Below are 26535 nucleotides of genomic sequence, written 5' to 3'. Positions count from 1 at the left end.
TTTGTTGATGGAGAGACGTAAGGGTCCAGTTTCAATCTTCTGTATGTGGCTAGCCAGTTATCCCAGCATCATTTATTGAATAAGGAATAATTTCCTCATTGTTTGTTATTGTCAGCTTTGTTGAAGATCAGGTGGCTGTAGGTGTGTGGATTTATTTCTGGTTTTTCTATCCTATTCCATTCGTCTGTGTTTATTTTTGCACCAGGACCATGCTGTTTTGGTTACTGTAGCCTTATAGTAGACTTTGAAGTTGGGTAGTGTGATGCCTCCAGCTTTGTTCTTCTTGCCTAGAATTCCTTTGGCAATTTAGGCACACTTTTGGTTTCATACATTTTTAGAATAATTTTTCTAGTTCTATGAAAAATGGCTTTGGTATTTTGACAGGAATAGCATTGAATCTGTATGTCTCTTTGGGCCATATGGTCATTTTAATAATATTTATACTTCCTATCCATTAGCATGAAATGTTTTTCCATTTTTTATGTTGCCTTTCATTTCTTCCAGCATTATTTTGTAATTCTCACTGTAGATAACTTTCACCTCCTTGGTCTTCTATATTCCTACATAGTTTATTCTTTATGTGGCTATAGCAAATGAGATTGCATTCTTAACTTGGCTGTGAAATTGGGTGTTATTGGTGTATAGAAATGCTATGGATTTTTGTACATTGACTGAAAGTTTACATATCTCGAAAGTTTACTGTGTTTGTTTATCAAATCTAGAAGTCTTCTGGTGGAATGTATAGGGTTTTCTAGATACAGAATCATATCATCTGCAAAGATAGATAGTTTGACTTCTTATTTGGATGCCTTTTATTTCTCTTTCTTATCTAATTCCTCTGGGTAGGACTTCTGGTTATAGATTTTTTGATGCATTGTTGATACTATTGGTTAGTCAATTGTTTAGTATTTCACATCTATTATATAATGATGTTCGTTCGTGGTCATATGCTCTTCAAGTGTTAGAAAGAAATCAGTTGTAAAATCACCTGGTTGTTTTATTAGTGGGTCTTTAATCACCTCTCCCACTCTACTTGGTAATTATTTGTTCTAGTTCTTCCTCAGTCAATATAATAATTTTAATTTTATCAAGACTTTATGTATGTTATCTAGGCTTCCACAGTTGTACAATTGCACATAGGCTTCTCTTATAAGATATTTAATATTTCCTGTTTAAAATTTAATATTTTCATCCCATATATCTGCTTTCTTGTTCCTGAACTTGCATATTTTTTCTCTCTCTCTTTTTCCTTCAGCAGACCTTTGAAAGATTTATATATTTTATTTGAGTTTGTTCAAGGACTTAGCCCTTAGAGGTATTTAAGCTATCTTGCTACAATTCTTTTCATTTTCAGTATTTGCCTCCATTAATTCCCTCTTTCTTATTTTTGTGATAACTTTATTATTGTTAACATTTGTTTTAAACTATTTTGATGTTTGAGTATTTTTGCTAAGGAAGGCATTGAGTGTACCTAGCTTCTGTAGTTCTGCAACTGTTAATATGAAATGTTCTCATTTTTATTGTTTTCTAAATTGTGTCCTCTTTTATCAAAAAGTTACAATTGAGTATTTTTCTTAATTTCTAAGTACTCCTTTTTTATGGTTACTTTTTAATTGTTTTTACTTATTTCTTGGATTATAATCAGAGTGTAGTGACTATAAAATTTCTACTTTTAGACATGTAAGATCTCACACCAAATGCAAAAATCTGGTTGCATTTTTCTTAATGACCCACTTTTATAAAAGATTTTTGAAGCATTTGCTTTTATTTTCATAGTTGGGATGGGCAAGGGGAGACACTGCTTTCCTTCTTTACACAAAATTTTATTTTTTTGTATTATATAATTGAATTATATAATTCCACTAACAAGCTCAGCTGGCACAAATAGGTTTGGAACACACACAGCTGTTTCATGACTCAAGTGGTAGAAACAAAAATGTACATAGATACATTGGGATTTGGAACATTCAGAGTCCCAGGTAACAGTCAATACATTTTATAGGAGGAGAATTTGTTAGGTAAAGGAAGAGAACCTTTGCTATTTTGAAAGCTTCCAATTTTTTGCAAAAAGTTGTATAATTAATAATACAGTCATCCACTTTCCCTCAAAAAAAATTGCATTGTTGTCCAGTCTTAAAATTCCAGAGGAACAAATACCCAACAGATAAAAAATGAAAAGGGCATCTCAGCTCAATTTTTATCCTTCATTATTTTTCTATAAAACCAAAAAATGAGATGAATGGGAAACATTTTATGTCTCACTATACTGGCAGCAACTTTAGAAATCCAATTTGATGGACAGCAATGGCAAGTCAAAATGGTTGAAGGAGCCCTGGAGTCTCTTTTACAAATAAAATTCCTACTGCATTGCATCTGCTTTCAAATTTGAAAACTGGGGTGATCGCCAATGTATATTCCTCACATAATGTTGACAACTCAATAAAAAAAAATTCAATGCTAAAATACGATACATGATAAATGTTTCTAAAACCATAAAACTTGATTCAAGTTCAAGATGGTATTTTAAGTGCATGTTGGTTTTTAAATTATTCTTATCACCTGGTAGGCTGTACCTCCTTTTTCCTTACTTTGTAGGCAAGCTAAGTTCATCTACAGTCAATCCATTTGGGAAGAACTATTTGCAGGGCATTCAACAGAATCCAGTATGGTTATACTCTGTTCATCCCTTCCCCCACTACCTCTCTCAAATAATTGAGCAGGGGCAAGGAGGAGAGGTCCTTAAAATGCTCCTCAGGATGCAGATCCCTTCTGTTGCCCTTGGAAACCTTAATGGGTTCCAGCTTTTCCCCTGAGACCTCATTTTAGAAATCCGGAGGCACCCTTTTTTAAGTCAGCCTTCTGCGGAATTAACAGAAGGACTCCAGAGCCTGGGTAACAAGGACATGTGTATGAAAGCAATAAATCCCCTCTGCCCACACATCATCACCCACCTCCTACCCATCCTTGGCCCTGACTTAATTTAGATCAGGATAAAGTGTAACTTTTCTTCCAAAAGCAATGGAACATCTCATAGTTATACTGTTAACTGGAGTTGCAGGAGAAGGAAGGAGAAGTAGCAAGGATAATTCTGTTTCATTTTTCAAGGACTCTTTACCATTACCAAAACTGATTTGGGATTTACAATATTGTCATCTCTGTCCATGTATGACAGGTTTTTATTCTGTCCTTATTTTTTTCCCTAAGGGATATAAATTATATGCTAAATATTGAAAAGTTACATTAAGAAAATTAGCTTGTTCTCTCAACACTTACAAATATTCCCACACTTCTGCATTCCATAATGCTCTGCTTTGACAAAATTCTGGCCTTATGCAAGCACTTTATAAAATAAAATTGTTCCTTATTTTCTCATCAGCCACATGAAAGTAAAATAAGAAATTAGATGATGAAACACTTTGGGTTTCAAACTAGGCAATACATATTTGTAAGATTAAAACAACTATAAGAGTTCACCTATCATGATCAGTGGTTAAAATGGAGTATTAGACATGTAATTGCCAAAGAAACAAGAAATATGTGTTTCCTATTTCTTAATGGCTAACCCATAGGAATAAAGTGATCTTAAATGACCTAGAAATTACAGAATTCATTAAGTTGTGACATTACCTTCTACAAACAACAAAAAGCATGGTTTAGTATCTTACAAGTGCTAAAGATTTTTAAGAAGCTAAATGCCCACATTGAAAACAATTCTTTTATCAGAATCAGGAGAGTCTATAAAATATTAAAGCTGTACACTAGGAAAGATTTAAGGTTTTAATATATTACTCATCTATTTGATAATCATGCTTGAGGTTTAGTGTTTCATAGGGAGTGTTAATTTGTGTTTTAATTAATCCTAATATGTCAAGATTTAAGTATATTTAATGACTCAGAGAATTTCCCCAGAAAATTTCCTAATGTCAGTTATCACAGCTGCCAAAGTCATCCATATGATTAATGTGCTATTTAGAGGAGTTATTTGCCACATTCAGACTTCCTAAATGTGCCTTATTCAGCCTGCCTTTGGGAATTCTCCCCTCTGCAAATATGCTAAGTGAAATAAATAAAAAAACCATTTATTACAATATAGATAAACCTTCTTGTACTATCTGGATATGGGATATCTATTAGAGAATACATTTTCTTTCTTTTCAGAAAGCAAATACAGGAATTTACAATCCTATGGAAGGAGTCTGGAGAGACTCATTTTGTTATTAAAAAAAGAAAAGAACCAACTCAATTATTGACACTCATCCAAACAGAATCAAGAAAATGTAGCCACCGTTAAGAGAAAGTGTTTTGGAACTTGGGCTTAGGAACAGCAAATATGGAATCTTGTATTTTTGATTTGAAGAAAGAGTAATACTTTATTGTCAATATATTGTGAATATTTAAATCCATTTTAGATACCTTTATCTGCAGCCAGGTAAAATTTGATGAAGAAGATTAATATCTATCTTTTCTCCTTGAAAGGTGACAGAATAGTGACATATAATAGGAAAAACAACTTTATTTATTAGGATATTTCTCTCTTCTGACTCCAGTGATTGATGCATAGGACACATTTCTTTCATTAAAATCTGTCGCAGTCCTGAGCTAAATTTCTTTTCCATTTGCACCCCAACACATAAAATAGATATTATAATTATTTTATATATTATGTTTAAATTTATGTTTAAATCTAAATAATTACTTATTAAAACTTAATAAGACATGCCATTTTTATGAGAACATGCATCAAATCAGAAGTTCAGTCATATTAAATTCGGCATACGTTCATTTTTGCATTCATTACTCAGTAGAAGAAAATTTGAATTTACATACTATCTAATTACAAATATTAACAATATTATAATTGTATGCCATTAAGCGTGTGTCAGCATATGCACATTTTAGGGAAGTTTTACATAAATTTAAATACTTCTGAATTACTATCTAGTCATGTTTGTTAGATGTTTAGTATGAAATAATACTTTCATTTTTGCTCTCTGTTTTGTGTGATTCCTTTTATGAGTTTTGCTATGATTTAATATGCTATTTTGTTTTGTTGTTGTCGGGTTATTTGTGTTAGAATGTCTTTAAATTGGGGGTCCTTAAGTACTAAACTATAGGGTTGATTTAACAATCACAGAAAGCATTTCATACTCACTTAAAAGAACAAATTCTCATTTGTAAGTCATGATGTGATTTTGAAAGTGTCAAAGAGTTGTATTCACATAAATTCAAGTAAAGAGGAGTTAATACATTTATAAAATATTCAAGCAATATTATATTATAATAAAGATAAAGGATTTGTAGCAGCCTTGAAAAAATTTTCTGTAACTTGAAATTTTTAAAATCTGCCCCCATATAAGCCAGCATTTTAAAAATGCCATTAGAACTTTTTATTTGAATTAAATTAATTCTTACCTTGAGAATTTCTTTGAACAACCATTTAGTATTATAAATGTATAGTACAAATGTCCAAATTTGAAATGAAAGTAGAATGTGGGAAATTCAGGTTATCCCTGTAATATTTTGTTTTAATGTGAGCATTGAGAGAAAGGCGTGAAGTCCAGATATATTTTCAGACATGTTTAATTCATTGTTATGCTCCCATGCTTAGCATAGTGCCTGTCATATAGCAGTATATTCAGCCATTCTTGCATTGCTATAAAGAAACACCTGAGACTGGGTAACTTATAAAGAAATGTTTAATTGGCTTATGGTTCTGCAGGCTATACAAGTATAGTGCTAGCATCTGGTCAGCTCCCACAGAGGCCTCAGGAAATTACAGTCATGGCAGAAGATGAAAAGGGAGCAGGTATGTCATATGGCAGGAGCAGGAGCAAGAAAGAGAGTGGAGGGACGTGCTACACACTTTTAAACAACTAGATCTCATGAGAGTTCACTCACTGTCGTGAAGATAGTACCAACCATGAGGAATCCACCCCCATGCCCAAACACCACCCAGCAGGCTTCATCTCTGACGCTACGAATATTTCAACGTGAGATGAGTGGAACAAATATCCAAATCATATCAAACAGATACTTAATAAATATTTGCTGAAAGAATGATAACTTCTATTTCAAGCTGCAGGCCATGAAACTGATTCTGGGTGGTGTTTCTTGGTCTTTAAAATTAGATTGCCTCAGTAAAACCATGGCTGCAGATGCACAGTGGAAGGTGACATGTACCTTCAAAGCTTTAAGGCTGGATAGTCAAGAAAGCTGTGAACAATATAGTGGAAATAGATATAACAATCACCAAATCAGCATGCATCCTGGTTTGTACTTGTGCCTTTGACATAGGAATTCTTTGTAACCAGATCTGCTAGGCCTGGTAAAATGCCAGTATCTGAATCATAAACAAGGAGCTTCTATGTCAGAGTTTAGCAAGGGAACCAACCCTGAAAACAAACAAGTACAGTGAATAGGAAGCCAAAGGGACAATACAGCTGTGGCCAATGAAAAGGGGTGCCCTGGATAAATATCTTCTTAAGCCTGCCGCTTATGTCAGACTTTTTTCAGTGTACTTCTACCTCTATTCCACTACAGCTTCCACTCTTAACTGATCCTCTTAAAGTCCCTTTACTTAGAACCCAAATCCTAGAGCTGCTAACGTATTTAGGCCAGTAAAACTATAGAACTAATAAGACATTCAACAACTGACTCTTAATTTTATTGAGTTTTACTTCAGTGATCTACGTGACTGACTTAAGAAAGTTAAGAAAATCTGTTAAGGGCTAATACCATATAAGAAGTCCTTAACCTAGACAAGTTCACACCAACATCTGTGTGTTTTCTCCATTAACAACAGGAGCTATATGGCTCCTCCAACTTGATGTTATCCTTTCCAATGGGTTTCACTTCTTCCAACAGAATGAATGTTGGAGGTTGAGGACATTTAATAAGAAAAAACTTTCTGAAGCATGCTTAAAGCTCTGTGGGTGATTCTAAACCTATTGGAATTCCAAGAACGTATCTGTAAATTGATTTTAGTAACTGCCTAATTTCAAAAGGGATTTAGGGCAACTCACAGTGACAACCTAAGTGCAAGTATTGCAAGACATGTAACAAGCCAGAAACGAAACAAGAGTTATAGCCAGAAGCAAGAAAAAATTATTCTTAAACTGGTGATGCAATGATGAGCAAAACATTTAAACTCTGCTGAGGCAATAGAACACAAAACTTAGTGGAGAATATCCTATTAGGCAGACCAAAGAGAAAACACAATAGATTTTTGCCTGCCTAACTAAAAGAACATACTAATTTTTCAGGAACAATAAATTCATGACCAAAAAAAACAGAGGAAGCCTGAAGTAAATTGTTTATTAAAAATCTTTTTGTGCATGGAAGTGTTTATACACATTCTTCTTTAAATTGTGGCCACAGCTCTGTGAAATACATGTTATTAATTTAATTTCACCAACAAAAGAAACTGATTTTCAGAGAAGTTAAGTAATTTAACCAAATTCAGTAAATGATGAAGCTAGAACTTCTGTTCAAGCCTATCTGATCCCATAGCTCATATAACACATTCAGGGAAATGGAGAATCTCATCTCTATCTCTTTTCTCTCTTCCAACTCAAAGCATGCTTGCATAAACATGTATGAGCGTGTGCACACACACACAGACACACACCCATACACACACAAAATTTTTCTTCTATTCCAAGATTTACTTAAGGATACTTCATGGAAAATGCCAGAAGTAGCAGCTACAGGCTCAGTAGCTCAGTATTCTTATGCTTACTACTATAATCCTAGCAATATCTTCCTCATATGAAATATAAAATGCCTCATGTACCTTATTACAGGTGAATCTTAAGGTTCATGTACCTTATTACAGGTGAATCTTAAGAGACAGATGGATAAACCTAATTTGTTAACTTGCCGCAGTGCTTTATACATCTTTATCTGCATGAGATTACTTAAAATTATTCAGAGACCACAGCAGTGGGCATCACGGAGGAGAAGTAATTCATATGCAGAGGCCAGTATAAACTACGTTCTTTTTATACTACACCCCAAAACTGGAGTTAACTAAATTTGGCCACAACATTCTAAAATGCTGGCCCCCAAGCAAAGTGGCCAGTATTTTAGTTCAAGTGTATTGAACTCCAGTGGGGCATCACTTACCAAAGAGTCCAAAGAAGTGGTTTAGATGGTAGAAGCGATCAGAGACCCAGACAATTGGTTCCATGTGAAAAGCTGAGTTGATATAAGATTCCAACAAAGAGGAGGAAGGGCCTCCAGCAACCAAATGCAGAAACAGGAAATGACCAGGCAAGTTATCGTGTGGGAGAGGTCTTCTACCAAGCAAGGAACCTGGAAGGAGTCCAGTCACATAGACCAAGCTGAACAGTTACAGTTAAGGGGAGAGATTACAGATGAGTGCCCAGAAACTCTTATCAAGGGGAGGCATATTTCTTTTGGGCCTGAGCCAAGAAATACAGACTCTTCAGGATGAAAACCTGATTTCCTATAGCATCACCAAGCTGGATGAGCTGTGTCTAACAATTGGCACACTATTTATGAGTAGTTTATTGAAATTTGGCTAAATTCAGTGTTGCAAAGATTCTCATTCTATGGTAGAGAAACACAGATTGGTGAAGTGACTTGTACAAGAGTCAACCTGTGGCAAATCCATGACTAGAATTCAGGTTTATTAATTTTCTTCTAAAATGCTCCCTATCCATTTCTGTGAGTGATTCCATACAGTGAAGAAAACAAGAGCACAATATCATGACTATTGTGCTTCAGGTATCTTATTAATCCTCTTTATAATATACTAGTCTGACTACTTGCATCAAAGTGATCCTATACATAGTAGGATCCTTGTGCTTGCTTGAATATTTAAAAATAGTAATAATTATATGTTTTTTCTCATATGATTTAATTTGAATTTCCTCTGTGAGCCAAATACATTGGAATTGCCTTACAAACAATTCATGATTACTTTTAGCTCTATTTTAGCTGTATGTTGCATACCAAGGTGGATCCAAACAGATAGGAAATCTCCAAATTGCATAATTGCACTATAAATTGCACTATACAATGTCCCATTCCTCTACATCAAAGCATATTTAAATAATTCTGCTTGTACTGTTAGGAGAACATCAACATAAAAATTAAAATCTTCATACAACACCCAAAATAGCAGGACACAGAGAAGCAAAAGTTGAATGTCTCTGAACCATTGTATACTGAGAATTGTGTGAAAATGACAAATAATTTTATTCAATTCAGATTGAGTAGCAGTTGTCACAAGCTATTGTTTAATCTGTTCAACAAGTTTTAAATTAGCCCCGGAATAGGCTGTCAAAACAGTAGCACTTTAGAAGCTTACGTATGCTCTGCAAATTCTGGTGCGATTTCCACTTCAGAATATTGGACTACACTTTAAAGTGTTTTTGCTGTTCTCCTTGCCTTTCTCTATTTTCAGTGCTTATCAAAATATTTAGTATTTATAATGTGTATATGAAACATAAATATTCCAAATACTGTAAACTAATAGCACACTCTGGTATATGACATTTACAAACACCATGGCTATTTCAGGATCAACATTTTTACTAATTATAACTAAGACATATACCAGAAATGGCAACCTAAATTGACTTGAGATTTTTTTAAAAGGTTTATTGTCTTTCTAGTTGTACCACCTTTCATTAGTTATGTCTTATTAATTGTCACATGCATTATATCTGTGCACAGTATGCCACATAACATAATGTAGGGAAAGAGCAACAGTGTGAAAAGTTGTAGGCATTACATTTTAATGAGACAGCATTTGTATTGAGTCTGAATGCCTGCAGTTAATTCAGAGAACAAGTATTTGAGTTAAAAATTTGACATGTTTAGCAAACCAAGTATTCATTAAGGTAGGCGAGGCAGAATTGTAGGAACTCCTGTGTGACAATGACACCTGCAGTTTTATGAGCAAGAAAAAGACTGTATTTCAAGCGGAGATACCCAGAATGCTGGTAGTATGAAACTCTTTCTTTTCTTTCTTCAGGTCCTAAAGGGTTTCCCAGAATGCTTACAAGCTGACATTTGTCTACATCTCAACCAGACATTGCTGCAAAACTGCAAAGCCTTTCGGGGGGCAAGTAAAGGTTGCCTCAGAGCTTTGGCAATGAAGTTCAAGACCACCCATGCACCTCCAGGAGACACCCTCGTTCACTGTGGTGATGTCCTCACTGCACTTTATTTCTTATCCAGAGGCTCTATTGAAATTCTCAAAGATGACATTGTGGTGGCTATTCTGGGTGAGTGTTTTAGAAGTGCATGGTGACATATTCAGTTATTAGCTTGTAAAGCACAGTTTAAAATGATTAGAAAAAAAAAAAAGACTGATGTATGCATTTATAAGAACAGTTTAAGAGTAGTGGGTAATTTGTAAGCTGTATTTAAAATTCAGTTCAAACCAAATTAACCTTGCAGAAAATATGTTTTCTTAACTGTCTCACTTTTTCTCCAACGTGTAAATGCTTTGATGATTCTCTTTAAGTTCTTGGCAGCCACCTAGACATTTGAAGCCAAATTTAGGAAAATAGTAATCATATTCCTTTTTTTATGTTAGAAGATCTTAGCTTCATGCTTGATCCCTCAACACCTTAAAATAAAATATATGTGTTGCAGGAAATACTTGCCAGCGTGTGCCAAAGCCCTGCCATGAAATGGGTTTATGTTTTGATGAATTTAATTTAACCATTGTGCACTTTTGCACTTTTACCTACTGTGTTTGATTAAATGGAATCATACAGCCCTTAACTAGGTAATTAATATAGACCTATGAACATAACAACCAGGGATAGAGGTGATAAAGAGATTAAATTAGTAATAACTTCAACTGATTTGGGTGAAAAGAAAGCACATGTTTAATCTGCCTCTTTAAAAATAAATTTAGGCCATGTGAACTTGTAGTTCTTCTTTAGAATATTAGGACAGTGGGGAAGAAGAAGGAAACAGAGAAAAATACAGTCAGTTATTTTCTTCTCCTACCACATAGCTGGTAGGTTTAAGCCTCACTCTCCCTATGATAACGCCTATCCTTAATTTCTATAAAAATTTGCATTTTTCCCCTGTGGATTATCTAGTTCCACTTAAATAGTGAGCATGTAATTCAATGATTTTCTGTCACTCAGTTTTTGATGTTCACATTTGATGGTTATCTCCAATAGGACAGGATGTTGTCTATTTTCCCTGCTGCTATACAGAACCAGAGTACGACATAGAATAGAACTTGAATACATGAATAAAGATATTCAAGTGATTTTCTTATATATTTTGATAATTTTATTATATTAGGTTTTTTTTTTAATTTCCCAAATTGACTAAGGTGTACAATTTGGATTTCTATCCAATAAGCTGACAAAGAATAAACACATATTCTAGATCATTTCAAGGTCACACAATCAAGTTAGGTTTTCACTAAATTTGGCCAGGACAGTTTGCCCTGCTATATTGCCAGGAAAGGAGGATGCTTCATTGCATTTCTGAACTTCAAATCAGCCAGTCCTAGCTTCTACAAGAAAGTAACAAGCTTTCTTGGTCATCAAGTAGTAATTTTAGAGTGTTGCTAAGCCATATACATGGACTGGCTTGCTCTTGGATCATATACAGTCATGTTGGTTATTGAAATACAAAGCCCATGCTTAATATAGTTCAGAGTTTTCTTAAAAACAGTAATATATATACTAAGCTACCAAAATATAAAAAATATCAGGAGATTACCCTTTTCTGTCCCTATTTCCATGTAAGTCGGCCCCTAAAATCCTTACAAATTATGATTGTTTATCCTGTTTTTGGAAGGCTGATACATATTTACCTAAACTGTGGTTAATATATCCTTTCTAATGTCAGTACTTCCGACAAAGTTAGGATATGGTGTTCAATTTCTCACTATTGAATTCCCTTGTAAAACAAGAATATTACAGCATTTTTTGATTAATTAGAACCTTATTATTTACAAGTCTTTGATAGCTTCTACAGTGAAGTATACATGAAATTGTCTACCAAAAACTAAAATAATATACCCAAGGAGTTTTTTCTAAAAATAAAAAGAAGCTTCAGGATAGATACAAGAGAGTACTGTTTTACATTGCCATTGATTATCTTTAAAAGTTATATAATCAAGTAATATATCAGTATTTATTAAGTATAGATACCACAAGTACAATTTTAAGTACTTTGATGGTCAGAAACAGAAAAATCCAAGTGGCCATGCCATTCAGGGAAATCACTGGAAGGAGATTAAATATACACTATCAAGTGTGTAAGAACTTTTGCTCTGGAGTCAGGATGCATAGGATTTACTTCTGGCTGCTCTCTCCCTCCCTCCACTTCATTCAACTAAGAAGGTGACATTAGACTAATTAGTTTATCTCTTTAATGCTTTCTGTATTCATAAAATTGGGATAATTGTGAGTAATTCCTTCATGAAATTATTTTAGGAATAAATTGAGGCAACACACCTAAGCATTTGACACAGTGCCTGGCATCTATTAGTTCTCAATAAATATTTGTTATTGTTGCTGTTGTTCTTATCTTTGTCATTGAATAAGACCTTGAAAAGCAGGTTGTATGTGACTAGGCAGAGGTGATGGGGAAGGCCTGTTAGAAGTTAGATACTGAAAAAATCCTAGATTTTACAGAAGAGCAAGAAGGACAGACTTCCCAAACAAAGGCCATATAACAAACAAAAAGCAGGACTACGTATGTTGAGAAAATATAACCGGATTTATTAAGCAATTGGATATACTTACTAAGGGCAAGTTCAAAAGTGGTATTAGGAAGCAAGGTGTGTTCCAGTTGTTCCACCAATCCACTAAGTGTTAAAACAACTCCACCATAACCCCTTGCTCAGCAACACCTGCAGAGACCATCCCAAGACAGAAAGATTATGAATCTGATTCACTGTGGCCTTTCTCATATTCCTGGATTGACAAAATCAGAGCACACCTACCTGAAAGTATCATTAAAATACTCTATGGCAAGTGGGGCGTACTGGACTGAAGGTATGTTTGCTACATTCTAGATGCTTAGCCAAATAATCAAGATAAAGAAATAAAAAGACCAGTCACCCTTAGAGACAAATTTCCAGTCAGCAAACAAGGGCTGGGCATTTAGTTGAGGTGCTGAAACTTTGCTGCCCAAGTGTCTGTGGGCTGTTGGCTCTTACATTTGAAATCTCTGGATCAGGGATTGATTAATTGTTTAATGACCCCCTTTTACTTTTAGAAGGAAATCATTGAATTTGGATTCCCTTTCTCCGCCTCTTTTTCTTTTCCTTTTCTTAGGAAAAAATGATATATTTGGAGAAATGGTTCATCTTTATGCCAAACCTGGAAAGTCTAATGCAGATGTAAGAGCCCTCACATACTGTGACTTGCATAAGATTCAGCGAGAAGACTTGCTAGAGGTTTTGGATATGTATCCTGAGTTTTCCGATCACTTTCTAACAAACCTAGAGTTGACTTTCAACCTAAGGCATGAGAGTGCAAAGGTATATGTTAACTGTTTGCTTATTTTTATATTTATGACATTTTATTTCATTCTTGAATTGCACAAATTCTTTTGAAAACTCAAGCAAAATATTGCAGCAAAAGTTTGCCAATTTTGAATATTTGGAAGGAAAGGCCAGGTGAATATTCAAATTTATGAATTAAAGCAAAGAAATATAGCCTAATTACTTTCAAATATGTTGAATAATTTCAAGTAGATCAATTAGGTTTGATCTTGTAGAAACCCTTAGGTGACATACTTGAGTTAAAATAGCCTTTGTTTATAGTGTGCCAATTATTTGCTAGAAATGAATGATTTTAAGCTGTTGAAAATTGCTTGAGTTTATCTTATATGGAGATTAAAATGTTTTCTCAGCTATTATTTATACTATATAAATATAGTATATCAATGTCTTCACAATAATAATGAAAAAAATCTCATTCAAATTTAGTTTTCTATTTAATATAATTTCCAAATCAGAGAAGTACAAATTAGTCATGTTTTACAGTATTGTCAGTGTTAATGCTGCAGAATGAAGAATATATGGTCTAACAGAAATAACAGTTTAAATAATTGTAAATGTTAGTTAACCTAGAATAAACTTCAAGTGTAGCCCTTATGTTTCTCACAATTTTCTACTGTGAAAATGTGCCCTTATGAGCTATTACTATTCTATGACTATAAAACTTATGCTGTAACCCAAATTCTATCACTAGGTTATTCCTCTTCCATCCTTTTTCCCCCAAAATTTCACAACTCCACTCCAATTCTAAATGTTTTTTAAATCAGAAATCAAATACTGAGTGTCTGATACTTGCCAGTGTATTTAAATCGTAACTAATATATTCTCTGGGAAAAAAATCCTAAAGTCAATAGTTAGGTAAAAGGGGGTAGATTTAATACTTTCTATATTTGTAGTCATTTCCAAGTACGATGAGAGGCTTAAAAGAGAAAGAGAAATTTTAAGGATCCCTAGATACAATTTAATATCCTGATGTGCCAGTTCAGATAATTATTTCTTTTTAAAACACTGAAAAGGTTTTTTTAATTGAGGTGGAAAAAGTCTAGTTATTAACTGCATATGTTTTTTATAATGGTTTTAATTCAGTAATTTGTCACAATCCCAGTTTTATGTCACCAACCTCATTCTGACTTTGCCTTGAAAAATATCTACCTCTCTTAACTTCTTTATATAAAGGTTTAGTCAGCACTCAAATAAACAGCAGCTTCCATTTTTATTTAAAAGGTAGACAATATTAGACAGAATGAACCAGAGAGGCAAGAAGGAGGAGTGGGAGCAAAATCATAAAGGGTTCAAAGTGTAATGTTTATGGAATTCGACCTTATATTTATGGTTGTGAAATTTAACCTTGTGATAATGACTATGTCATTTAAACATCATAGCTAATTTTAACTAGTTTATACATTTTTCTTTAGAGTATGATAAGTTAAGCAAAGTTCTTTAAATTACTACAATTGACTTTTGAACAAGATGGGAATTCTGGGCACCAACACTTATATAGTAGAAAATGCACATATAACTTTTGACTCCACAAAAACTTAAATTATTAATAGCCTACTATGGATTAGAAGCCTTATCGATAATCTAATCAGTCTCTTAACACATATTTTGTATTCTTACAATACAGTAAGCTATAGAAAAGAAAGTGTTATTAAGAAAATCATAAGGACAAGGAAATATATTTACCATTAATTAAGTGGAAGTGGATTATCATAAAGATCATCATCTCATCATCTTCACATTTAATAAGCTGTGGAGGAGGAGGAGGAAGAGGAATGATTGGTCTTGCTATCTCAGGAATGGCAGAGGAAGAAGAAAATTCATGTATAAGTGGACCTGCACAGTTGAAGCCTGTATTGTTCAAGGGTCAACTGTATTATTCTTATTTTAACTTTACGCAGTCACATAAAACACATTCTACATAAATATTTTGTCTTTAAATGTCGACATCATCCCTAAGCATTTCTCATAAATAGCTTCTACACTGTAATTTCCTAAGCAAAAGGTGAAAGTACTAAAAATTGTCCTATCGGTGTATTTTATAATTAAGAGACAAGTATTAAGCAAAGTATTGTAGCTGTTTACCTGCAATCTAATAATAAGTCTCAAGGTGGTTCAAACAATATGAAATAGTAGTTTACTGATAGTACATTATGTTCTAATTGAGTAATCTTTCGTTTTATCTTCCTGTTCCATTAACAAAGGCTGATCTCCTACGATCACAATCCATGAATGATTCCGAAGGAGACAACTGTAAACTACGGAGAAGGAAACTGTCATTTGAAAGCGAAGGAGGGAGAGGTAATTCATTCCATTCCTACAGTTTAAATGTAGAGGATATGGTAATTAGCCTTCTTACTTAAATGTTCATTATACTTCTGATTTCAAGAGTAAATTTTACTCAGGCTTTAGGAAAGCAGACCCTTTGTTTTATTCAGTAGCCAATGATCTGGTTTCCAGTTTCTGATTGATAGTTCTCAACGATATCATTCAACAAACCCATCTGATATTCACAAGGACATCACAGATTGAGAAATAGAGTATATTGATTTTTAAAAGATGGTCACTTAATAACAGTTGACTATGCCTTATAGTTCTGAGCAGTGTCCTGAAAGGAGGACTGTCATTTCAGACCAACAGAACAATCCTCTTACATGCCCCACAAGCATGCATGACAGGGATGAAGGCCACATTTATTAGTCCTTCTCATCCTCAGGCTCTGTGGCAGTTGTTGCTTCTTGTTTTCTTCAGGTTTTTCTGCTCCTCTGACTATTTTTTATGCTTTACTCATATAGCCAACAAATACTTACTTAACATTTCACATTTTCAAGGAGCTACTCAAAATTATGAGAAATAAGTTGTGCAAAACATCCCTCATCTTCCCTAGAGAGGGAGATAGACACACCCTTAAATAGTAGGTTCTGTAACAAGAATAGGTATGCCTCACTGGGAACCCAGATGAGTGTACCTTTAATTGTTCTGGGCAAATGAGAGAAGGTTTTCCTGAAGAAGCTTCCACTCTTGCCCCATGATGACCCAATAAACATTCTAGTCCTTACCTTATTTGGCCCCTTAGCTGCCTCTTTCCCTATGAACCAGTTCCTCTCTTTTTCTTGAATACTCTTTTCTTTGCATCTGTAATACTTCAATCTTCCTATTTTCCTCCTACCTTCATGAACTCCCTGAAGATAATGTCAAGATTATTATCTTCTACACCAGTGTTAATTTGTTGCCATTTTTAAGGCATAGTCCTAGGCCCTTTTTTTTTTTTTTTTTTTTTTTTTTTTTGTGACGGAGTTTTGCTCTTGTTACCCAGGCTGGAGTGCAATGGTGCGATCTCGGCTCACCGCAACCTCCGCCTCTTGGGTTCAGGCAATTCTCCTGCCTCAGCCTCCTGAGTAGCTGGGATTAAAGGCATGCACCACCATGCCCAGCTGATTTTTTGTATTTTTAGTAGAGACGGGGTTTCACTATGTTGACCAGGATGGTCTCGATTTCTAGAACTCGTGATCCACCCGCCTCGGCCTCCCAAAGTGCTGGGATTACAGGCGTGAGCCACCGCTCCCGTCCTAGGCCCATTTTTCTTCTCATTCTATATCATACTCTTTCCCTGGGTGATCCCATTTGTGTCCATCATTTAATTATGTCCTCACATAGGACATGTGCACATTTATATATTAATCCCAGACCACCTGAGCTTCAGTCCCACATATCCAACTGCCCATAAAATTATCTACCTGAAGTCTCAAAGGCAGCTCAAAGTCAACATTTCCTAAACTGAGCTCATGGTGCACCATGGAAACCTGTCTCCTCTTCAATTCTCATGCCTGTGCAAATGATGTCTCTATTCAACCAATTGTACAAGCCAGGTATCTCGGAGCCAAACTTCTCAAAACCTCTCCAGTAACTCTGTCAATAAGGCTTATTATTACTACCTTCAATAAATCTCCATTTAGTCTTCAAACTAGGTCTCCTTTTGTTTCACTTCTCTCCATCTCCTTAGCCACAGCTTTGCGCCAAGCTACCATAATCTGCCACCTGGAATACTGAAGCAGCCTTCCAACTTGCCTTTCCACATGCAACTTGCCCCTGTCTCTTCTATTCCACACTGGACTTCTGGTGATTTTTTTTTCTAAATGCAGTTATTTTTATGTCACTCACATATTCAAAGCCCTCCAAGGACATCCCATGCCCTAAATACTTAATAGGGTGGGTCTTAACTTACCTCTTCAGTCTTATCTCATAATATCCTTCCCTTAACTACTCCCATCACTCCTCTCCTTTCCCCATCAGTTCATGTCTTCAGCAACATTTACTCCAATTGTACTTCTGGGTTTATTTGCATCATTATTTAATCAATGTTGTCCACCTCTAGATCATAAGTTCTGTGAAAGTGGAAAATATTTGGCCCCCTTTAGTTTTAGTGCTTGCTGCACAGCAGACACTCAACAAATATCTGTGGAAAGAATAAATGAAATAGAATTTGAGCATCTTCCTTTTTATTCTTTTCCCTTTTTTTGCCTTCTTATGCCAAGTTCTTTTTTTTCACATCTTTTCTCCTCTATGAATCCTCTTCCTAGAAGAGATCATCTACTAGCTTTAGCTTGCTCTACATTTCAATGGAAACAAACTGCCCACTCCTCCATTACATTGTTTCTGTGGTTCTGCTTATACTATTCCTTTCACTAGAATTTGCTTCCCTGTTCTTAAACACACACACATGCACACACATACATGCACAATATCATACCATACCAGTTTTCAAAGGAAGGAGGGCACATTGTCTATGGCCAACTTCCTACTCCCAGTTCACCAGATGAATCGGAAAATCAAGCACATGTGATTGTATACACATGTACAATCAGTTTTCAACTGGTATGGTATGATATTGTGTATATATGTGTGTTCATTTTTATCAGTATCTCCAATGATATATTTAATGTGAATTGTTTCTTGATCTCCTCACATGCAAAGCTTCTCTTTCTTTTATGAATTCTCAAAGCACTTACTTCTTATAATATTTAGTCAAAATATGCTCTGTACAATGGCTGGTATATTTTTTTCCTTTTCCTTTGCTAAACTGTAGATTACTTTAGCAAAGAATGTTTGAAAAATATTTGTTGAATTGGACTAATTGCTTCCCCTGGCTGATTGCAGAACAATAGACTATTCGTAGATAGTTGATCATTTTGTTCTGCAATGTCTTTAATTATTTTCTTGGTGACTTTGTCTAAAATCAGATCCATTACTATTAAGCTGTTCTTCCACAGACTTAATCTAAATTCCTTATCCTGAAGTTCATCTCTTATCTTTATCTCACTGGAAATGAAAAACAGGTTAACAATGTTGTCAATATAATAATGTCCTCCACATAGTTGAAGATTTGTTAAATCTCCTTTCAATCTTGTTTGTTTTCCTCATTCTTAAGCTAAATAATCTAATGTTTTTACCTCCTGATAAGGCCCTGAGAGCAATGTCACAATTCGTACTCTGCTCATGCCACTAGACATTTCTGCTGATTTTGAATACTGCCCCTTTAATTGGAGGCTTACTCTATGAGATCAATTTTATATAAAGTATAGATGCTAAGGGATTTTCTGCCTACAGCTCTTTAAGTTTCCTGGTTGTCCCAGTAAGTTACCATGAGTTGGTCAATGTGAAAACACAACCCCAGTTAGCCAGAGCCCAAGAGGCTATTCCAAAGTCTTTAGGAATCCAGGGTGCTATGGGCAATTATAAAATTTGCTGAAATAAATTTAGTCCCTGTCATCCAAATCTAATGCTCTTAAGGTAGGCATTCATTATATACTTGATGTAGCATCAACATATGGGAGAAAAATACACATAATATAAAGAACAGAGAGCTTTCAGGGAATCATTGAGGCTAAACGATTTGTGGATACAGAAGCTGAAATCTTCCCTTGAAATGCATTCATTTATGTAGTATTAGTTTATTGTTCATATGAAAAGAAACCTTGAAGGTAGACATTCAAGAGTGTTGATGACTGTATCAGCTGTGGCATCAAGAACCAGAGGGAAGACCGTGTTGTTGGTCACTGGCAAAGGACAAAGTTTGAGTCCTGCATTGCCACTCTCTACCTACTGAGTGGAACAATGGAAGTTTTCAGGCTTCAATCCACACCTGCCTCCTGCCACTCCACTTCCAATCATGCCTGCCATAAGGTGCTAAAGAGCTCACATTGAATAAGATACAATTTTTAAATGAAATATCTAGAACCTCTGGCAACCTGAAAAACAAATTATACACTCATATTGAATACATAATGAATTTGTCGTTGAGGGTGGCTTGTTCTCATGAGTTGTATATTTTTTGTCTAAGGAAAAATCCCACTTCCCTACAGGAGAGATTTGTAAATGCAGGTAGAAACTTGAGAGCACCTTGTATTTTTAAAGGTTTCTTCAAGTAGGTATCTTTTCTTCCTAAAATTCTGGCATAGAGGTGCCCAGGACCTCCCCAATATGACAATGTTCATTGTAGAAAGAAGTGCTACAGTTCCTGAGATGGAAGTACATTACAGAAGTGAAGAACAAAAATGATGCTTCATTGATCTGCTCAGTGGCCATGAGCATTGTTAAGATAACTGGGCATAAGAGAAATAAATGAGAAAAATGCTGAAAAGTCACCTCTATTTACTTGGTCTTAAAAGTTGGACTGTGCCTACTCCAGTATGAGCCAACTCCAATAGGTCATAAGAGTAATAATTCTTCTAAAATTCTATGTTGTGTGTATTGCATAATTTACAGGATTTATTTGTAAAATAGCATGTATAATGGCACAGGATATCTAAATATACATATGTATATAATATTTTATCTATTATAAAATATATAAATTGTGTGTGTATATATATATGTATATAAATATATATACATATATATATATATGTATACAAAGAAAACTACTCATTTCCCTATCCATGTAATCTTATTAGAATTAGCTCTTCAATATATATGTGTATATATATATATGTATATATATATACACACACACATTTATATATTTTATAATAGATTATATATATATATGTATGTGTGTGTGTATAATGTGCCATTATACACTACACGCAAACACTTATGTATGTTTACTTACAGGGCTTATATGACCAAATATTTTCAGTGTGCTGCTCAACCCTTTCTGTTGACAGAAAATACAGTATCAATGTGGCTACTAATGGCTAATTAGGGTGCCTGTGACCTTTTGGCAGAGAATAATCCAGTGAGGGCAGCAGTGTAACCAGGCACAAACAATCACATGTTTACTTGGAGTCCATTATCATTGAGTATCCACTGTGTGCTAAGTGCCCTGCGTCTTTTCATGTTTATTTCTACTTTAATTTTCAAAAGTATGTCTCAACTTTTTAGAGAAAATTCCTCATTGGTTAACAAGGAGACAAATGGAAATTCCTTCTGAATTGTAATTAGTATCTGCATACTTACCCTCTTTAATTTTCATTACATTTTCTAGTTACTTTAGCAGAAAAAAAATTGTTTCTACAGAATTCTGCAGAAATTATTTGTACTATTTTGTAACAAGTAGTATGTAGAAAAAAGGAGAACCTTGAAGGAATCTAAAAAGGAAACTTTTGACTCTATTAGTTTTATTCCTTGGAAACTCCACAAACATTGTAAAAATTAGTTCTCACTGATGTTATGCATTTTAAGAGAAATCCTATTGCTATATTTTTTAATTAAAGCATTGAGGTCACATCTCCCAAACCAACAGATTTGGCATTGATTCCTTTGCCTCCCATTCCTCATCAGAACTCTGCAGAAGTATCTGAGCCCATTCTTCTTAATATCCCCTCTCTGTATCTTTTCCTACTTCTTTTTACAAAAGCATAAAGAACAATGTTCAAGAATAAAGTTGGCAAGTAGCCTCAATTAAATAGGACTTGAAAAAATTATTGAGTCAGAAAGAAAATAATTTTTCTTAGCAAAAGGGACATTGGCCTGTGAAGTTAAAGAATACTGAGTTTGTCCTTCCTAACCTGGAAATATTCTTACCCTCTTGATTTCCAAAAGCTAGGAAACAATTCCCGGAGCTCCAAAGACCCTCTTACTTTTGCTAATATATTTTCACAATATACTCCATTGTAAAGAACAAACTGCTAAGCATGAAAAACAAAACAAAACAAAAAAAGTGACAAGAGTAAAAAATTTAAACAGTGTTAAAGATCTGCCTGTAACAACTGAAGATTTGTAAATCAGTGTGAAAGATTGGACGAAATGAGTCTGCATGCAAGAACACAAACAAGAACGCTTTTCAAGAGATACACACATCCCAAGAGTAGGGAAGAAAACTACTCATTTCCCTATCCATGTAATCTTATTAGAATTAGCTCTTCAATATTTATTCAACAGGAAAAATCCAATATTCCAGAAAATAGACTGAAAGTGTCTTGAACTCATTACATTTTGCATTTCAAAGGATACCAATAAATGCTATCACTTTGCAATACTGGTTTAGTGATTTTCCATTGCCATCCAAAAACCAGTAAGTTTTTAAAGTAATCCTCCAAAATAAAATAACTCCTATGAAAATTATTGAAGGGGTAAATGTATTCACTAATAAACTTGTTTTTATAAAATAGGAATAATTCTATTCTAGTTTTATTAAATTATTTAAATATATTGGTATTATACTTCGGTATGTCTTTGAAATATCTTCCTCAATAACAAATAATGCTTAGCTTTTTGTTATCCATTTTAGTGATTTATAAAAGTATCTTTTGATTTTTTCAAGCTTTATTGAGGTATAATTGATATGTAAAAGTACATATTTATGATATACAAAGTGATGTCTTCATATTTGTATACATTATGAAATGATTATCACACTCAAGCTAATTTAACACATTCATCACTCAGATAGTTAACTCTGTGTGTGTGTGTGTGTGTGTGTTTATGTCAGGAAAACATTTAATATCTAATCTCTTAGCAACTTTCAAGTTTATAATACATTTATTATAGTTACCATACTGTAGAATAGAGTGCCAAAATTTATCTGTTATGTATATCTGAAACTTTTTACCTTTAAACCAATGTTTCCCCAAATGCATCTTTTATTTTAATTTTTAAAATTCTTAATTTTTGTATTTGTATAAAACATATGCATCTAGTCCGCTTTCAACATCCTTTAGAGCTATGGGGGGCCTAACATATGTGATCTTAAATTAAAAAATATATCTTAAACTCCAATTTTCCAGTGTAATAATTTTTCAAGGCATCTGGCTGGGAATTTCTTAACTTATTTCTAAATTGTCACCAGTGGGAAATCTAAAACTCAAATGCTGAGAGAGCACCTTAAATGCTTCTCTTTGATCAAAGCTTGTGTCCCTTTTGGGTCTGACACATAAAAATGGTAATTAATCTGAAAGGAAGACTCCATAAAAGGTGGAGTGAGCACAAATGTTTATTCCAGGTTTTTGAAAGGAAGGATTTTATATTATCATTCTTAAGATAAATGGGTCAGCCATTCCATTAAGACACTTACTCTATGCTCTTGAAACCATTCTAAACCCAGAGAGACACTCATCAGATAAGTCACAAATGCTTTAGAATTGTGTTCTGTGGAAAAAGAGGAGATGAACTGTTTGCTTATAAAAATAAGGGAGAAAAAAAAGGTTTATTGTCTTGTGAATCAAAAGCAAGTTTGAGGTTTAATTATGCAGGCAAGAATTTTTCTTTGTATAAAATGATGGTAACAGGAGAGATTATGCAATCAGATAACTGCCCTTAGAATATTATTTCTACATAGAATATAAATAGAATTAAGAAAAAAATAGTACCTGATGCTATTTAATGTCTATCAAATAATTCAGTTTAACTAGAAACAGGCAAAAATAGTACAGTCCATCAAAATTTAGAAGGACCTGGAGGCTAATTATAATGCATTTCAGCTGCCCAATTTCATGTACATATTACATCAGTCAATTTTCCAGCCAAAGCCTGAACAGTTTCCATTTTTAATCACAAATAGATTGTCATTTCAACTTTCATTTTATGTGGCAGAAAATGAAGCTTTAATTTATCTAGTATGTAATGGGAAAAAATGCTTTTTCAGTGGGGTTGTATCAAATAAATTGTTCATATGGCTTGGGTGATAGTCCAGCAGCAATGAATACAGAAATAGTAGGGCTTGGGTTTTTTTTTTTTTTTTTCTCCTTACCAATGGGGAAAATTCAAGGATATCAAATTTTTACTTCTTCTTTTACCTGATTCTGCTTTTACCTGAAATTTTGCTAAAGAATTCTGTCCTATGTATGCAAAGTAATTTTCTCCATTATACTATAAAACTAAATGATAGTAATTCCTCATTCACCACATTTTGTAAATACATGTTCAAGATGAAATCACCAAGTTATAATTCAACTTAACAGTAATGTTAACTGGTGAATCTGGTTCATACACATCCAAAATCAAGCCATAAATTAGCAAACTAAGACTGGAGCCCAAAATGGTAGGTAGAACAGAACATTCTACCATGTGTAAGGATTCCCCAAGACCTCTCAAGCCAAAGAGACAAAATGGTTTATTAACTTGTGAGGTACATTAATTACCAATATCCATGTTAGCACTATCCAGGTTTCTATTGGAAGCATATGAATTAACGATTAATTCAGCTTACATTGATGCTGCTGGAAAACATTCCACAAAAGTATAAAAATGAAAACATTTTTTAGAAAATAGTAGGCATGATCCGATTCAAATATTTTTGGTTCCCAAGTCAGGGACTACAAAAAGGTTTACTTAGGAGGAGCAAACTGGTGCAATTCACAAATCAGATATGAGGAAAATTTAGAAAGATGAAACTTTCTTTTTTTTTTTTTTTTCACATTTACTAGCCCAAAGTTTATAACTTTTTTTTTTATTTTTACTTATTTATTTATTCTGAGACAGAGTATTGCCCTGTCACCAAAGCTGGAGTGCACTGGTGGGATCTCAGCTCACTGCTATCTCCACCTCCTGGGTTCAAGCAATTCTCTGCCTCAGCCTCCCTAGTAGCTAGCATTACAAGTGCCTGGCTAATGTTTGTATTTTTAATAGAGATGCGGTTTCACCATGTTGGCCAGGCTGGTCTTGAACTTCTGACCTTGTGATCCACCCACCTCAGCCTCCCAAAGTGCTGGAATTACAGGTGTGAACCACCGCACCCAGCTTTTTTAAGGAATAAAATATGTTCAAAAAGTAGAGAATGTTTATCAAATTTTTAGAGGGCTTTAGAGAAGGGGAGAAGTTAAAAACTAAGTTGGGACGAAGATGGCAAAATAAAAGTTTAAAGGTTTAAGGAGGTCTGTGCCAATGACACTGAAGAGAAGAGTTTTTTTGTAAGAATACTTGATCCGATTATTTACAACCAATTAAATTAGTGATTGAGTGAGGATATACAAGTAACAGTAAGTAATCAATGATGTCTGCAACACTGGAGTTTGGAAAGGTCTGTGGCTTTCTCAGCAATGATGAAATCACTGAACAAGCATGAAATCTTAAATAAAATAAGCAATCTGCTTTTGCTATATTTAACTTTAATTGATAGAACATAAACACCTCAATAACAATTACACATAAAGCTGATTTTTAAATTTTATCTCCTTTTACCTTGGGCTGCTTTCTGGCTTTTCATATTTTAAATTATGATTTAAAAAAATAAAGGGACAAAATCTTTGTTGAAGTTCTATGCCATATGGGAATTTTTAAAGACAGCTGGAAGTTTCTCTGGTGTGGCCTTCTATCGGTTCATTTGGCCTTCTGTAAATAACCAAATAAGCACACTCAGGCGCGGAGTGGATGGGGACACTGTCTTCACCATTTCTCCAGAAAATAATATACCTTCTGGAGTTTTGTTGGTTAGTTATTAACAGAAACCAGATGGAGAATTATACTGTCTCCCCAGGACACTAATAGAAACAAGTTCCTGGATTTGTCTCTTTGAGTTTTTCCTGCTGAAATATGTTCTAACACAACCTTCAGGACTGAAATTATCCTGACATTTCAGTATAAAACAGCCAATATGTACTACCAGCTTTAATGTAATTAGGTAAAACCTACCTTAATTACTGTATTTAAGCTTTATATTCTTTGCATTATGCTGCACAACCAAAATTCCTAGAATGCCAAGGCCATTACATGCATCCGACTAAGGTTGAACTTCAGCCTGCCAGCCTTTAACTACAAGGAGGCTTCCAGTTTTGACCTTTGCAATGAATGAGCAGCTGAAACAGGTGATAGGACATGTAGGTTAAAAAGAAACAAATAACAAGTTGCATAGTGGTGATATTTTAAAATTGGGACACATGTTCCCTTGTGTTTTTCATTTCCCTAAAGGAAGAGTGAGCCAGATTCTCAGAATACAAATAACTGTTGAGCACATTAAACAAGTTTGTAAGTTATCCTACAGTTTTCCTCTGAGACATAAACATTATTACTATTGAAAATATTCTTTTAATTTTGAAATGAATAATTTATTTCACTAAGATAATCTAATAACCCTTGAATTTAAAAAAATGAAGTATCCAAGTAGCTACATTTTCAATAGGAGAAAGCTATATATAAACTATATGTATATAGTTTATATATAGCTAGGTAGTGTAATATGCATACAGTCTCACATTTAATTATCTGCTATAAAATAACTTTTCTTTGATATATTTTGGCGAAGAAAACAGTACAAATGATCCTGAAGACTCTGCAGATACCATAAGACATTATCAGAGTTCCAAGAGACACTTTGAAGAAAAAAAAAGCAGATCGTCATCTTTCATCTCCTCCATTGATGATGAACAAAAGCCGCTCTTCTCAGGAATAGTAGATTCTTCTCCAGGAATAGGGAAAGCATCTGGGCTCGATTTTGAAGAAAGAGTGCCCACCTCAGGAAGAATGCACATAGATAAAAGAAGTCACTCTTGCAAAGGTAATCCAGAGTTAGACATCAGGTGATCTTTCTTCAGTGCTAATCACAAATGGTGACTTTTTACAAATTAAGAACTGTACTGACACAT

General features: G+C 34.2%; 1 protein-coding gene across 4 annotated transcripts in view; it reads left to right on the top strand.

Annotated features, from left to right (window-relative positions):
* KCNH7 (potassium voltage-gated channel subfamily H member 7) overlaps positions 1 to 26535 on the top strand; it is a 462003-nt gene that overhangs the window by 419307 nt on the left and 16161 nt on the right. For 2 of the 4 annotated variants that reach the window (XM_032286560.1, XM_032286558.1), the window contains 4 exons: positions 10004 to 10256; positions 13290 to 13495; positions 15721 to 15817; positions 26196 to 26447. In XM_032286560.1, coding sequence (XP_032142451.1) covers positions 10004 to 10256; positions 13290 to 13495; positions 15721 to 15817; positions 26196 to 26447 — 808 coding nt within the window. The remainder of the gene's footprint in view (positions 1 to 10003; positions 10257 to 13289; positions 13496 to 15720; positions 15818 to 26195; positions 26448 to 26535) is intronic. The other 2 variants (XM_032286559.1, XM_032286561.1) reach the window with 2 other exon arrangements.

Source organism: Sapajus apella, unplaced genomic scaffold (assembly GCF_009761245.1).
Source record: "Sapajus apella isolate SASKATOON/1434 unplaced genomic scaffold, GSC_monkey_1.0 scaffold18, whole genome shotgun sequence".
NCBI lineage: Eukaryota > Metazoa > Chordata > Mammalia > Primates > Cebidae > Sapajus > Sapajus apella.
This window is presented reverse-complemented; position numbering and strand designations above follow the sequence as displayed.